A 14,827-nucleotide genomic window follows, 5' to 3' on the forward strand; every position below is an offset into this window, starting at 1 on the left:
ATCCATCTCACTGTGTGTCTACGTCCATCCACAGCTACAATACCCAAACCTCCTCAAAGAATACTCCATTATTTACACACTGATGTCAAGAGAAACCTCCTTTATTTTCCTCAGTTTGGAAGAACGCTCACATGATCAATCACAGTGGAACAGTGAGCCCATGAGAAGCATGCGGTGTGAAACTGCAGCAGTTATCCATTTGATATATAGATATTAAAGCACATCGGCTGTGTCTGTAGCGCATCTGTGATAATTTCAGCGTGGAGAAAGTAAGTTAACCTTGATAAGCTTGAGTCAGTCCATTGGTACAACAGGCTGCTCAACTGCAAGGTCTGACTGGGTTGATGCAGGTAATTTGGAGCTGAGTTATCCTAATGGCCAGATACTGATGCTGTGGCCAAAAAGCATCTCCCTTGTTTTTGTAGCTGTAAATAGAAACTTTGCCTTTCTCACCCTGCTCTGCTCATTGACGTGGCAGCTTCTGGCCCTTTCAAATCACGCAGATAAACTTCATCCTACATTCTGACAAGTCTAAAGACTAACCAAACACGGAGCAGAGTAACAGCAGTGTTTGCAGAGACAGCAACAGGCAGCCACAGCAATGTACCATCCCATGGTGTCTGCAGACAGACAGACACAAAGACCTTAGGAGACAAGTCTGTAGTCGCTCACACAGTCCGTTGTGCCTTCAGTGTGGGGATTGGCTTCATGTGGAAGTGCACAATGGAAAGAAAACAGTGATGATTTCTGATCACCTCTGTGGTGTCTTCAACACCACACGCATAATCCTCACACTGTAAAATATAGCTTGAATTTTTGGTCAGGCTTCACAGACAGCGCTTTCAGAGCTGAATGGGCCGTAATTCTACCTGCCTGTCCATGTGAAAGCCTGGTGTTTTTCTTGTCTGTGTTATTTCCTTGCTCTAAAGAACTTCATTTGCAGTAGTTCGCATTGCTGCTCTTCTGCCCCAGCCTGAGACATGGGATTTGCTGTCATGGGTTGACTGTCAGCCCCTCAGCTGGGATCGCAGCCTTCTTGGTAGCAAAACGAGGCTGTGGGATTAATGCAAACACAGGGAGGATCTCTGCTCTGAAGAGCAATTATAGATGAGACCTCTGTTACAGATCGTCAATAGGAGCGTGTGGGTGGGGATAACAGCAGGAGGTGAGCGTGCAGCTCCGGAGGGAAGCAACACAACAGGGTGATGTGAAACTTCTTACTGCCTCAGACAAAACGGGGCTGTTGGAAATTGCTTGTTAGGCCACATTTCCCATCAGTCCCATTAAACACAGCATTCTGTTTGCAAAGAAACATGTCCCAAGGCCTGTTTTGTTTCGTCTCTTTGAACATCTTTTTTTTTTTTTTTGCCCATGTTGTTTTGACATTTCAGCCTGTTCCTGATGAATCACCAGCCAAGAGAATTCTATTAAGGAGCTTTTCCAATTTCCTCCTTCTCAGACAATCCTCTCCCTCTATCCTGGGGACCAGGTTCACCTCCTGCAGACTCTGGATGGAGGGAGGAGCACACCATGCACCGGCTGGGAGCTGGGGCCTCCCCCAGGCAGACCCTGTGTGCTGCCTCCTGGTGCCCTCAGCGCACACGGAGCCTCCGGTGCCCTCCGCTCCACTCAGCTCCCTGCTGTGCTCCCCCAGCCTTGCCCTGAGCCCTGCCCGGGGTCTCCTTGCTCTCACACACACACGCTGGTGCTACCTCTTGTTTTGGTGAGCACACTGTTCTCGCATCAAAGCTGGTGGATGCAATGCAGGATGTACAGCGCTCAGCACACCGGCGCTTCGCCTTCAACTCCTTCTCACAGTTATTCTCCAAGTGCCAGTTATCACTTTTATCCTTTTCTTCCACATTCATCTCATTCTTTAGAACTCTAAGCCTACCCACCCCGCTGCCAACCCCTCATTCCAGCTGTGCATCCAGCTGGTTGCTCAGCATCCTTACGCCCCCCTCCACCTGTACCCTTCAGCTTGATCCTCCACTTCTGTCTGTCTGTGGAAGCATGGATGGTTTGTACAGCCTTAAAGCCCACCCAGTTCCAACCCACTTGCCATGGGCAGTGCTGCCAGGGCCTCACTCAAGTCCTCCGTTGTACCGGGCTGTCCGGGCTCGGTCCGTGTGTCCGGGGGCGGGATGCGCCGAGCCGGGATCGGGCGCTGACGCACGTCGGGGCGGGCGCGGAGCTATAAAGGCAGCGGGGAGCGTTGGGAGCCGGCAGCACCATGGAGAGCTGCCGGGCGCTGGCGCTCTGCGCCGTGGCGGCCGCGCTGCTGCTCAGCGCCCGCGGGCAGGGACCGGCACCGCCCCGCAGGGACCGCGACCTCGGGCCGAACGGAGCCGGAACGTCCCGGGAGAAGGAGCTGGTGGGGTTATGGGGGGTCATGGGGGGTCTGAACGGGGCGGGGGGGCGGGAGACGGCGGAGAGCTGACGGGACTGTGGGTCTCTCGGCAGATCGAGGCGCTGCAGGAGGTGCTGGAGAAGCTGAAGAGCAAGAGGGTGCCGCACTACGAGAAGAAGTTCGGGCAGGTGCCGATGGTGAGAGGGAGACGGGACGGAGACGGGAGGGATGGGCGGGATGGGAGCGGGGCGAGAATAGACGGGACGGCTCGGGGTCCGGGCAGAACTCTGAGCCCTGTCCGCATCCTGCAGTGCGACGCCGGGGAGCAGTGCGCCGTGAGGAAGGGGGCCCGCATCGGGAAGCTCTGCGACTGCCCGCGGGGCACCTCGTGCAACTCCTTCCTGCTCAAGTGCCTGTGAGCGGCGGCACCGGCACGGGGCAGCGTCCGCCCGACACCGCCCAGACATCCGACACCCGTGGAGCCGTTCTCCCTCCTGCCCTCTCCCCGGCCCTCCTCTCCCCGTTTGGTTTTCGTCCGTTCAGGAAAAGCCCGGCTCGTTCCTCCCCGGGACGTCCGCAGGCCGCGGGGCTCAGGGTTCCCCGGTGGCTGCGGGGCGGTAGGAGCAGGGCTGAGCCCGACGGGCCCCGATCGCCTCCTGCTCGGACCCCCGACGCCGGGACGGGGGGCAGCAGCGGCGCCGAGCAACGGGGAAGACCCGCGGCTGATGGCGGCAGGGGGGCGGCAGGGGGAACCGTCGGGGGAACCGTCTCTTTATCGGAGCCACCGTGAAGAGGGAGCTATCTGGATCCGTCGCAAACTACCAGGGGATATCCCAGCCGCCTCAACCAAATTTCTCACGTTTCTACGATGAACTGATGTACATAAATATGTCTGTCCTACGCTGGTACACTGTGCGTTTCGAGGAACTCATAACGTGGTTTAATCCTGTGTTCGTCTCTGTTAATAAAGTCACCGTTCTGATGATAGTGTTTGGGGAAAAGTGTTGATTTCACGCCCGGGATCCACAGGTTACGGAGCTGAGGCTGTGGCTGTGCCACCGCCTTGGCTTCTTCCTCCTGTAAAGGGGGATCTGGAAAGCAAATTCCTGCCTGTCCCCTCAGCGACAACTCCTGTGTGGGTGTCCGTACCACAACCAGCTGCTGTTATTTCTGCCAGCAGAAGTGGAGGAAAAGTGCTCCTCCAAACAGCCTTCATACCTGGTGCTAAGGAGGGCAAATTTAGGTGTGAGAGACAGAGATTTGTGAGGAAAAACAAAAAGAGAGAGATTTCTGCAAGGCATTTGTTTGTGTTGCTGTTGAAGTACACAAAGGAGACAGGAACAGAAAAATGGACCACAGATAAAAAGGAAGGAAGAAAGGAAAAAAGCACCGGTGTGTTCTTTAGTACTGTTGTTTTCTTGGATGAGGAGAAGCTCTTCTTAGAACAGAGATTAAACAGCTGGAAACACACAAAGGAAGCATAAGAGTGGGGGCCATGCACAGGCACACAGTGTATGCTGCAGGACGTGTGTGCAAAGAAGGACAGGAGAGAAGCTGCAAGTGGTGGGAATGTGGGGAAGAGCACAGAGTCACAAAGAGCACGGAGGGAAGTGAGCAGGGAGGCATTTTCCAGGCACAGGTGGCAGCCCACTGACTGCAACTTCCACGGCCATAGGAGAGGTGCAATGGGGCACTGAGCAGGGCATGCCTGAGCTGGTGACTGCACTTCTGGGCGGCTTTATGGTGCTGCCCAGAGACACTGTGGGGACATTTGCTCTTCATTTCTCATGGAGTGATGTAGAATAATGAATTAATCTGTTTATTTATTTGTTTGGGTTGTCTGTGTCTCCATTTACTCTCTTTTCTCCATCTCCTCCCCCCCCCTCCTTTATTTCCTCCTCTTTGCTTCTTCGCTTCCCTCAGTGCTGCCCAGCCATGTGCCCTGTGGGCTGATGTCTCGGGCCGGACCTGGGGGGGCAAAGCGGGGTTAGATACCGTTCAATATCCTCATTAACGGCCTGGACGATGCTCTGAACTCCGTGTAGTCGGCGGGCAGTACAGAGCCGTCAAGCGCAGAAGATGAAGATCGTCGGTCTCTGCTGCCACCTACGGCTGGATGGAGGAAACGGGACAACGGGATCCCGGTGACACTTGGATGGAGGGGCAGCCCCACCAACAGGGCCGGCTCCCTTGGCCCAGGCGGGAGGGTCGAGCGCTGCCGCAATGCTGAGGAGCGCAGCGCTTAATAGAAAGTTGAGATGGCCTCTCAGAAGTCAAATAAGCCTCAAAGTTCTCTTTAGAAAGGGCTTTAACTCTGTTATCTCAGTTATTACGTTCATTTTCTGCCCACCTCGCTGCTCCAGGCAGTCACTGCCGTTATCTTGGGCTCCTCAGGAGCTCTGGAGCTTCTGGATGCTCCCAGTGCAGAGTTTTACAAGCACAGCATGCAGGTTCCAGTTCAGTGCTGGTGAAAATACATGGCCCTTGGTGGTGACTGTGTTGAAAAGTCTGCTTATGAGAGTGGACAGTGATAAGACAAGGGGGAATGGCTTTAACTGAGACAGGGGAAGTTTAGGTCGGATATTAGGAGGAAGTTTTCAGAAGGTGGTGACGCACTGGAACAGGTTGCCCAAGGAGGCTGTGGATGCCCCATCCCTGCAGGCATTCAAGGCCAGGCTGGATGTGGCTCTGGGCAGCCTGGGCTGGTGGTTGGTGACCCTGCACATAGCAGGGGGTTGAAATTGGATGAGCAATGGGGTTTTTTTCAACTCAAACCATTCTATGATGCTATCATTCTATGAGTCTGTCGCGCAAAACGCCACATACACGGTCCTTTGCTGCCCTCTGCTGTGGGATGGGGGTAGAACCGAACAGGAAAATCAAGAACTCGTGGATGGGCATAAGAGTTCAATAAACAGGGGAAAAAGAAGGTAAAGAAAAGGAAACAACAGCAACACAAAACGGTAACAGTGACAGCGAGAACTAACAAAGCAAGGGCTGCCCAGCACAACTGCTCAGCACCAGCTGGACAATGCCCAGATAGCTCCAAGGAGAGGCAGCCACTCCAGCCATCTTTGCAATTTATTGTTAGCATGGTACTACGTGGCATGGAGCATCCCTTTAGCTGCTTAAATAAGCTGTCCTGGTTCTGTCCCCTCCCAGCAATCTGTGTCCCCTCCAGTCCCTTCCCTGTCTGAGCAGCAGGAGAAGCTGAAAAGTCCTTGACTCTGCAGCACTGATGAATCATGGACAAATCTTCTGTATGTTATCAATGCTGCTTTCATCCTAAGTCCAAAACAAAGCATCATATCAAGCAAAAGTAACTTTAATCCAGGGAAAACCATCACAAAACATGCCCAGGGTGATGCTGGTGCTCATCTGGGAAGACTGCCTGCTCAGCACCTTTGTGTATTGATGTATTCTCAATCTCTCTTGCTGACAGTCCTGTGAAAAACAAGGGACCTTGCTAGTCCACAGAACCCACTTCAGTGACTGGATTTGATCTATTGATCACTAATGTCTGTAGACAGCTCTGCAGGTATAGAGATCTACAGATCATCAGAGTACAGAGGCTGCTGCTCTTTTTTCCTTAGTGTTACTGCACCTGTGAAAAGTCAGAGCTTCTGAGTGCCTGAGATGTTATGGGAGTGTTTTTCTATGGGAAAACTTTGCAGAAATTCAGTCAGAATATTAATAAAACAAAATTCACCTCAGATATTACCCATCTGCCCTTCACATGAGTATCAGTCATAGGTTTTAAAGATGATAGTCTTAGCTTGAAGACGTTTCTGGTGGGGCTGGAAACAAGAAGTTGCTGTGAACCAGCTCAAGTGTTTTGTCAAGGCCCTTCAGGACAAGCATGCAATGATGAAGAATGATTTTTGGTATCTCACACTGTTACCATTACCAGAATTAGTTACACAGTAAACTGCTTGTTCTTCAAGGTGAGTTGAAGAGTGAGTTCTTTTTTCTAAATTCAGGCTGAAAACTGCTTGAATGAGATGCCATTTTCCAAACCATTCTCAGACATCACAGCAGATATTACAGAGAACAGAGCATCAGAGAACCTTGAAGAAGGAAGGAGGGGTGGTGGCATGGCAATCTATGTTAGAGAATGCTTTGATACTGCTGAGCTTTAGTCTGGGAATGATAAGGTTGAGTCTCTATGGGTAAGGACCAGGGGAATGCCAACAACACTGGCATCCTGGTGAGGGTCTATTATAGGCTGCCTAATCAGGATGAAGAGACAGACGAGGTATTCTACAAACAGCTGGCAGAAGTTGCATGATCACCAGCCCTTGTTCTCATGGGGAGCTTCAGCTTCCCTGATATATGCTGGAAATACAACACAGTGCAGAAGAAGCTGTTTATGAGGTTTCCAGAATGTATGGAAGATAAAATCCTGACGCAGATGGTAAGAGAGGGTAGGTGCCCCACTACTCCTGCTGCTCACAAACAAAGAAGGACTGGTGGGAGATGTGGAGGTCAGGAGCTGTCTTGGGCAGAGTGACCATGAAATGGTAGAGTTCTTGATTCTTGGTGAAGTCAGGAGAGGGGCAGCAAAACTGCTACCTTGGAGGATGGACTTTGAACTGTTCAGGACACTGGTAGGGAGGCTGAGCTTCTCAATGCTTTCTTTCCACCTGTCTTTGAAAGTCAGACCAGTTTTTATCCTTGGGATACTCTGCACCCTGATCTTAAAGTCCTGGATGGGGAGCAGAATAAACTCCCCACGATTCAACTGGAAGCAGAGATTTAGAGACCTACTACTCTACGTGGACAGACACACCCATGGGGCTGGATGGGATCCATTTGAGGGTGCTGAGAGTGCCACTAGAAGTGATATCCATGTCACCTTCCGTCATCTGCCAGTGTTCCTGGTCAAACAGAGAAGTCTTAGAGTACAGGGGGCTTGTCAGTGTAGCTTCCATCTGTGGGAATCGAATGTTGTTTCTGCATCAGAACAAGATAAGAATTTTCTTAATTTCATGGCCTCTGCTACAATTTGGGTTCTTTACTAGAACTAATAGTTCTTTCAGGGGTCTTTCTACTTTATTGGGGTTCTCTGATAGTTTTCATTGCTTATCCTCTAGATAAACCTTCCCCAACAACGCATACTCAGTATATAAGTAAAGTAATATATACATATATACATACATACATATCCATAGAGATTAGGTAGATGGAGTAAGTTATAAGCACAAAGACTGAAGCTCCTGTCTGTCCATTGCAACTGTTAATAAAATCTGCTTTTATCAGAGATACTGTCCTGATGAAATTATTTGGATATTTCCAACACATCTACAAGAAGGGTCATAAGGAGGATCTGGGAAGCTACAGGCCTGTCAGTCTGGCCTCATTGCCAGGGAAGGTTATGGAGAAGATCACCCTGAGGGAGATCATCATAGTATCGTAGTATCACAGTCTCGTGCGGGTTGGAAGGGACCTTAGAGATCATCAAGTCCAACCCCTGGGATTCGAGCCCCTGTGTAGCAGAGTGGCACTTCTAGCACTTGCGCCACAGGGGGGGGATCACACCTCATGTGCTGCACAGTCAGTGGGTTAGGCCCAGACAGCAAGGGTTCATGAAAGACCTAATCTCTTATAATTGAGTGACCTCCCTGGGCAGCTGAGGGAAAGGCTGCTGACATAGTTTACCTAGACTTAAGCAAAGCCTTTGACACTGTCTCCCTCAGTATTCCAGTATTCTATGGGGGAAGCTGGCAGCCTGTGGCTTGGGCGGATGCTCTCTTTGCTGGGTGTCAAAGGCTTATTGGGCTGGTTCAGCCCAGTTCTGTGACTAATTGGTGTGGGGGGACCCGTGGACATGTCAGTGGTATCATATCACTTGTCTACTTTTGACTGCAATTTGTATTGGAGTTCTAGCATGCCCAGCACAGCAGCACTCAGTGGGGGTGTGACCTCATTCAGGCCTTATCTTTTGGGATCCTTAAACTACCCCCTTCTGAATACCAAGCATACATGGAGCCCCTGGGCACATGATCACAATAGGATGCTTTTGCCAGCTGTACTAGTGAGGCTTATTTTGGCCTCCAGCACAGTCAACTCTTGGAAAGCCCCAGTCAGCCCAGAAATATAAATTGATTTTGTTCCTTTGTACCTTGAGTGCATTAGAGTGCACTGTGCACTGGTGTCCACCAGTGTCTTATATTTCTGTGGTTCTGATGTGCCACATCATCAAATCCACAAAGTCCAATACACTCTATTGTCCCTTCCCTCTCCCCTCCCACCCTGGCTGTGGGCAGGGACCCTCTTACTGTTCCCTCTATCATTCTGTTCCTGTGAGTCATGATCAGGGTCCTTTCTGCTTCTGCCATGCCCCACAGCAACTGGAGAAATCAGCGTTTTGGAGAAGTTCTCCTTGATTGTTGATCTATCTGGCAATTCTTTTACCTGTGCTTGTACTGCAAAAGTGGTTTTTATATGACACTTCTTCATATCTTCTCCATGCTCATGTAGGTAATGCCACAAGGCACAACTTACTCTAAATGTTGTCACTTTCTCAAGTGGGAGGATATCTCCTTGTAATAGCTGAGATACTGGATGATAAGGCAGGGAGGAAATCAACTTGATCAACCCCCTCAGTAGGCTGTTTTGATAATTCTGATCCTCATCAGGTGTCCCTGATACAAGTTCATTGGGCTCATCACAATAAAGCACAGTAGACAGTGCCTCCATTGTATCTTCTTGTTTTCTTTTGATTCTATCCAGCCTTTCAATTACTTTCAAAATGGATGAAACAGGAGCCGATGGAGGGCTTAAATACAACTCAAAGTCATGAAGACTAATAATCATTTCAAATAAAAGAGGTCTTCTTTGCCCTCTGCCATACATTGTGGCTAATGTATTGGCATGCTTTTCTGGTGCAGCTTTTGTGAAGTTCTACCACATATCTGGTGCACATTCGACTGTCTTTGGATCATGCTCTTAGTGTGGGTTACCAGGAATAGACATGGGGTCATGTAACATTTCCACCATGGCACATTCTCTCAGATAATGGATGCCTCCTTCCATTGTAGTCCATTTCTTTATCGCAGGCATCAGGTTGTCTTTGAAGGAGAGCCACGAGAGGAGCTGCCCCGCTAGACCTGCTGTTCACAAACAGGGAAGGTCTGGTGGGAGATGTGAAAGTTGGGGGCTGTCTTGGTCAGAGTGACCATGAAATGGTAGAGTTCTTGATTCTAGGTGGAGCATGGAGGGAGAATAGCAAAACTGCCACCTTAGACTTAGACTTAGGAGGGCAGACTGATTTGTTCAGAAGACTAATGGGGCAGTACCCTGGCATTCAGTCTTAGCAAACAAAGGGGTCCAAGATGGCTGGTTGCTCTTTAAGAAGGAAGTCTTGAAGGCACAGGAGCAGGTGGACCCCCTGAGCCACAAAATGAGCCGGCGGGGAAGAAGACCGGCGTGGATGAATAGGGAACTGTTCTTAAGGTTGCAGGAGAAGAATTGTATCTACCGCCTGTGGAATGAGGGAAGAGCAACTCAGAATGACTACAAAGAGGCTGTCAAGATGTATAGAGGGAAAGTCAGAGAGGGAAAAGCCCAGCTTGAATCTAAGCTGTCTGCTGGGGTGAAAACAAACAAGAAACTCACAAATGCATCAGCTGTAAGAGGAGGACAAAGGGGAATCTCCATTCTTTACTGGACGAGGCTGGGAACATGATCACAGAGGATAAGGAAAAGGCAGAGGTTCTGAATGCCTTCTTTACGTCTGTCTTTAAAAGTCATCTCGGTTATTCCCAGGGCTCCCCACACTCTGACTTGGTAGTCTCGGCTGGGGAGCAGACTGAACCCCTGTGATTCTTGAAGAAGAGGTCAGGGAACTACTACTCCAACTGGACTGTCACAAGTCCATGGGTCCAGATGAGATTCACCCAAGAGTGCTGAAGGAACTGGCGGAGGTGATCGCTGAGCCGCTTTCTGTTATCTTTCAGCGCTCCCTGTTAACGGGGGAGGTCCCGGAAGACTGGAGTCTTGCCAATGTGACTCCCATTTACAAGAAAGGTTGTAAGGAGGATCCGGGGAACTACAGGCCTGTCAGCCTGACCTCGGTGCCAGGGAAGGTAATGGAACCAATTGTCTTGAGGGAGATCACACGGCAGGTGTGGGATGACCAGGAGATCAGACCTAGCCAGCATGGGTTCGTGAAGGGAAGGTCCTGCTTGACCAATCTGATCTCCTTCTACGATCCTGTGACCCGTCTGGTGGATGAAGGAAAGGCTGTTGATGTGGTCTACTTAGACTTCAGCAAAGCCTTCGACACTGTCTCCCATGCTATTCTCCTACAAAAGCTGGCAGCCCATGGCTTGGATGGATACACTCTCAACTGGGTAAGGAGCTGGCTGGAGGACCGGGCCCAGAGAGTGGTGGTAAACAGAGTTAAATCCAGTTGGAGACCAGTCATGAGTGGTGTTCCCCAGGGGTCAGTGCTGGGGCCTGTCCTCTTCAACATCTTTATTGATGACCTGGATGAGGGCATTGAGTGCACCCTCAGTAAGTTTGCGGATGACACCAAATTGGCAGGGAGTGTGGATCTGCCTGAGGGTAGTGAGGCCCTGCAGAGGGATCTGGACAGGCTGGAGAGCTGGGCTGAAGCCAATGGGATGAAGTTCAACAAGACCAAATGCCGTGTCCTACACTTTGGCCACAACAACCCCATGCAGCGCTATAGGCTTGGGGTGGAGTGGCTAGAGGATTGTGTGGAGCTGAACATTAGGAAGTATTACTTCTCGGAAAGGGTAGTCAGGCATTGGAATGCACTGCCCAGGGAGGTGGTGGAGTCACCGACCGTGGGAGTGTTCAAGAAACATCTGGATGTTGTGTTGAGGGATATGATTTAGCCGGGAAGTATTGGTAATGGTTGGACTAGATGATCTTCTAGGTCTTTTCCAACCTTGATAATTCTGTGATTCTGTGATTCTGTGAAGGAGTGTTTTTCCTTTACAGCTAATAGCAGCTTCTTCCTGAGGATGAAGGGTGAAGGCCTCATCCTGACATCTGCTAATACCTCTGTCAACAGCTGAGTCCTTAGCAATGCTTCCCAGTTGGTAAGCTTCTCCCAGCTTGGACACTCTCTTGCTTGGTTTGGATATTCTCTTTCTTGATCCAGAGATTGATCACTGTCAGTTTGGACTCTCTCCTAGAGACTCCCCCTTTGGCTCATTGGCTCTCCCTTTCAGCTTTGAAGGATCTCTCCTTCTCTGGGATGGTATTGAATAAGGTCCAGACAGGCTTCACATACTTTGTGCCTCCTCAGATCTGCCTGAGCCACAACATCCTTGTCTCAAATATCTGCTTAGGTACTTTGGATCTTGCAGATGTTCAGAAGTAAAGTTCCATGACACCAGCTATACCCGTCTCTCTAAAGTCTCTCCTAAGTGTCTCCATACTCCCTACCACTCAGTATTCTCTGGCTCTGGGGAAAGCTTTCTCAAAGTATTATAAATACAGATACTGGGTGAAGTGATGAGAGGTATATTCAGGGAGATTAAAAACACGATCATTGGATGAGGAATCAAAAAATGAATGAGGGATTCAAGGGAGAGTCTGGAAGCCTGATTAAGAATCACATATTCTGTAAAATTAGCAACTCCCTCTGAAACATGACTCTCAATGTCCTTTTCATGCCACACTGTATGCAGACACCAAATAGGTATTTCCACAGATATGTTTAATTTATTATGTATACATATAGCTCACATTATCACAGAATGGCCCAGGTAGGAAGGGACCTCAAGGATCGTGAAGCTCCAACTCCCCTGCCAGGCAGGGCCACCAACCTCCACATTTACTAGACAGGGCAGCCCAGGGCACCATCCCCGCTGGCCTTGAACACCTCCAGGGACGGGGCATCCACAGCCTCCCTGGGCAGCTGTTCCAGAACCTCACCACTCTCATAGTAAAGAACTTCCCCCTAACATCCAACCTAAATCTTCCCTTTCCTACTTAAATCCATTTCCCCTAGTCCTGCTATTATCGTCCCTTTCAAAGAGTTGACTCCTCTTCTGGATATAGGTTCCCTTCAGGTACTGAAAGGCTGCAATGAGGTCACCCTGCAGCCTTATGTTCTCTAGGCAGAGCAAGCCCAGCTCCCTCAGCCTGTCCTCACAGGGGAGGTGCTCCAGTCCCCTGATCATCTTCATGGCCCTCCTCTGGACCCTTTCAAACAGCTCCACGTCTTTCTTGTACTGAGGGCTCCATACGTGGACACAGTACTCCAGATGGGGCCTCACAAGAGCAGAGCAGAGAAGGACAATCACCTTTCTATCCCTGCTGACCACCCCTCTTCTGATGCAGCCCAGGATACCATTGGCTTTCTCAGCTGCAAGAGCACACTGCTGGCTCATGTTAAGTTTCTCGTCCATCAGTACCCCCGGGTCCTTCTTGGCCAAGCTGCTCGCAAGGACCACTCCTCCCAGTCTGTACAGATGCCTGGGGTTCTTCTGGCCCAAGTGCAAAACCTTGCACTTTGCCGTGTTGAACCTCATTAGATTCACCCGAGCCCAGCTTTCCAGCCTGTCAAGGTCCCTCTGAAGGGCATCCCTTCCTCCCTCCATATCAACCGCACCACTCAGCTTTGTGTCATCAGCAAACTTGCTGAGGGTGCACTCGATTCCATCATCAATATCATTGATAAAGATGTTAAAGAGCACTGGTCCCAAGACAGACCCCTGGGGGGCACTGTCCTCCACCTGGACATAGAGCCATTGACCACCACCCTCTGTCTGCAGCCTTTCAACTGATTTCTTATCCATCGAGTTGTCCACCCATCAAATCCACTTCCCTCCAATTTGGAGATGAGGATGTGGTGGGGGACCATGTCAAAGGCCTTGCTCAAGTCCAGGTAAATGACATTGGTCACCTTTCCTTTGTCCACCAATGCCATCACTCCATCATAGAAGGCCACAAGATTGGTATAACAGGACCTTCCCCTGGTGAAGCCATGCTGGCTGTCTAGGATCACGTACTCATTCATTATGTGATCAAGCATGTTGTCCAGGAGGATCTGTTCCATGATCTTCCCAGGCACGGAGGTGAGACTCACCAGCCTGTAGTTCCCCGGGTCCTCCCTGCTCCCCTTCTTGTATATGGGAGTGACGTGACCCTTCCTCCAGTCGTCTGGGACCTCATCTGACACCTACAACTTCTCAAATATGGTGGAGAGCGGCTCGGCAACCACCTCAGCCAGCTCCTTCAGGATCCTGGGATGCACGCCATCTGGCCCCATAGACTTGTACCCATTCAGTCTCAAGAGGCGCTCATGGACTTGCTCTACCCTTACAGTGGGGAGGGATTTACCTCCCCAGTCTCCACATAGAGGTTTGGGGATGCAGGGCGCCAGGATGTGAGAAAGACTAGAATCCTGGCCTCCAGTGAAGACCAAGGCAAAGAACTCATTCAGTACCTCAGCTTTCTCTTCATCCATTGAAGCCAGTTCTCCTTTTAAATTTACCAAAGAAAGTACACCCATTTTGGCCTGTCTCTTCTGGCCAATGTACCTGTAGAAAGTCTTCTTATTGTTTTTCACGTCCCTCGCCAGGTTCCGTTCTTCCTGCACCTTGGCTTTCCTGATCCTACATCTGCAAGTCCGGACGGCATCCCTGTATTATTCCCAGGTGACACAGCCTTGTTTCCAGAGCTTGCATGCCCCTTTCTTTGCCCTCAGTTTTCTCAGCAGGTCCTTGCCAAGCTCCATAGAGCAGATTAGAGAACTTCATAAAGTTGTAGTTCGTTCTGAGTACTGAAAGAGGAAAAATTATGGAATGAAATATTTTGAAGAACAGTTTTACAAGAGAAAACAAATACATTCTTTTTCTTTACAAAAGCAAGTTGGCAGTTTACAAATATCCCAGAATACTGTCCTGGTCTTCAAAGTCTTGTTTGCAGTAGAAATTCTGTACTGATAAGCTTTCTAATGAAGATCTCTTAGAGTACAGAGATTTGTTCTAAAACCACATATCTCCCAATAAAATGTCAAAGGTTTATGAGGCTGGTTTGGTCTAATTCTGAAACTATTTGGTGGGGGGAGTGGGAGAGGGAGGAAACCACAGACGCATGCCCTAGGAGAGGGGAGAGGAGGTAGAGAAAAAGTCGGGAGATGGGCCTAAAAGCAAAACAGAGGCAACAAGCTAAGGAAAAAAAACCCTCTGATTTACTAAATATGATTCAGGAATGCAGGATAGCACAAACTAATACAATATAATTGGACTGTAAGCTGATAAATAAAATGAGACAGTGTCCAAAACCAAAGGCCTTACTCTAATGCTGAAGGTGAGATGGCTAGGGAGTACACACTGCAGAGATAAGCAGTAGAAGAATGAACAGAATCACAGAAACACAGAATCACAGAATCACGGATGGCCTGGATTGTAAGGGACCTCAAGGATCATGAAGCTCCAAGCCCCTTGCCACAGGAAGGGCTTCCAACCTCTACATTTAGTACTAGATCAGGCT

The 14,827-nt window shown here is 49.8% G+C and overlaps 1 protein-coding gene across 1 annotated transcript; it reads left to right on the forward strand.

Annotated features, from left to right (window-relative positions):
- The first annotated feature begins 2,202 nt into the window (after positions 1–2,202).
- On the forward strand, positions 2,203–3,337 carry CARTPT (CART prepropeptide). Its single transcript, XM_015849946.2, has 3 exons — positions 2,203–2,374; positions 2,464–2,547; positions 2,662–3,337. Exons 1-3 carry the CDS (start codon positions 2,234–2,236, stop codon positions 2,767–2,769), a joined length of 333 nt encoding a protein of 110 aa, XP_015705432.1. The 5' UTR covers positions 2,203–2,233; the 3' UTR covers positions 2,770–3,337.
- Positions 3,338–14,827: the final 11,490 nt, after the last annotated feature.

This window comes from Coturnix japonica, chromosome Z (assembly GCF_001577835.2).
Source record: "Coturnix japonica isolate 7356 chromosome Z, Coturnix japonica 2.1, whole genome shotgun sequence".
NCBI lineage: Eukaryota > Metazoa > Chordata > Aves > Galliformes > Phasianidae > Coturnix > Coturnix japonica.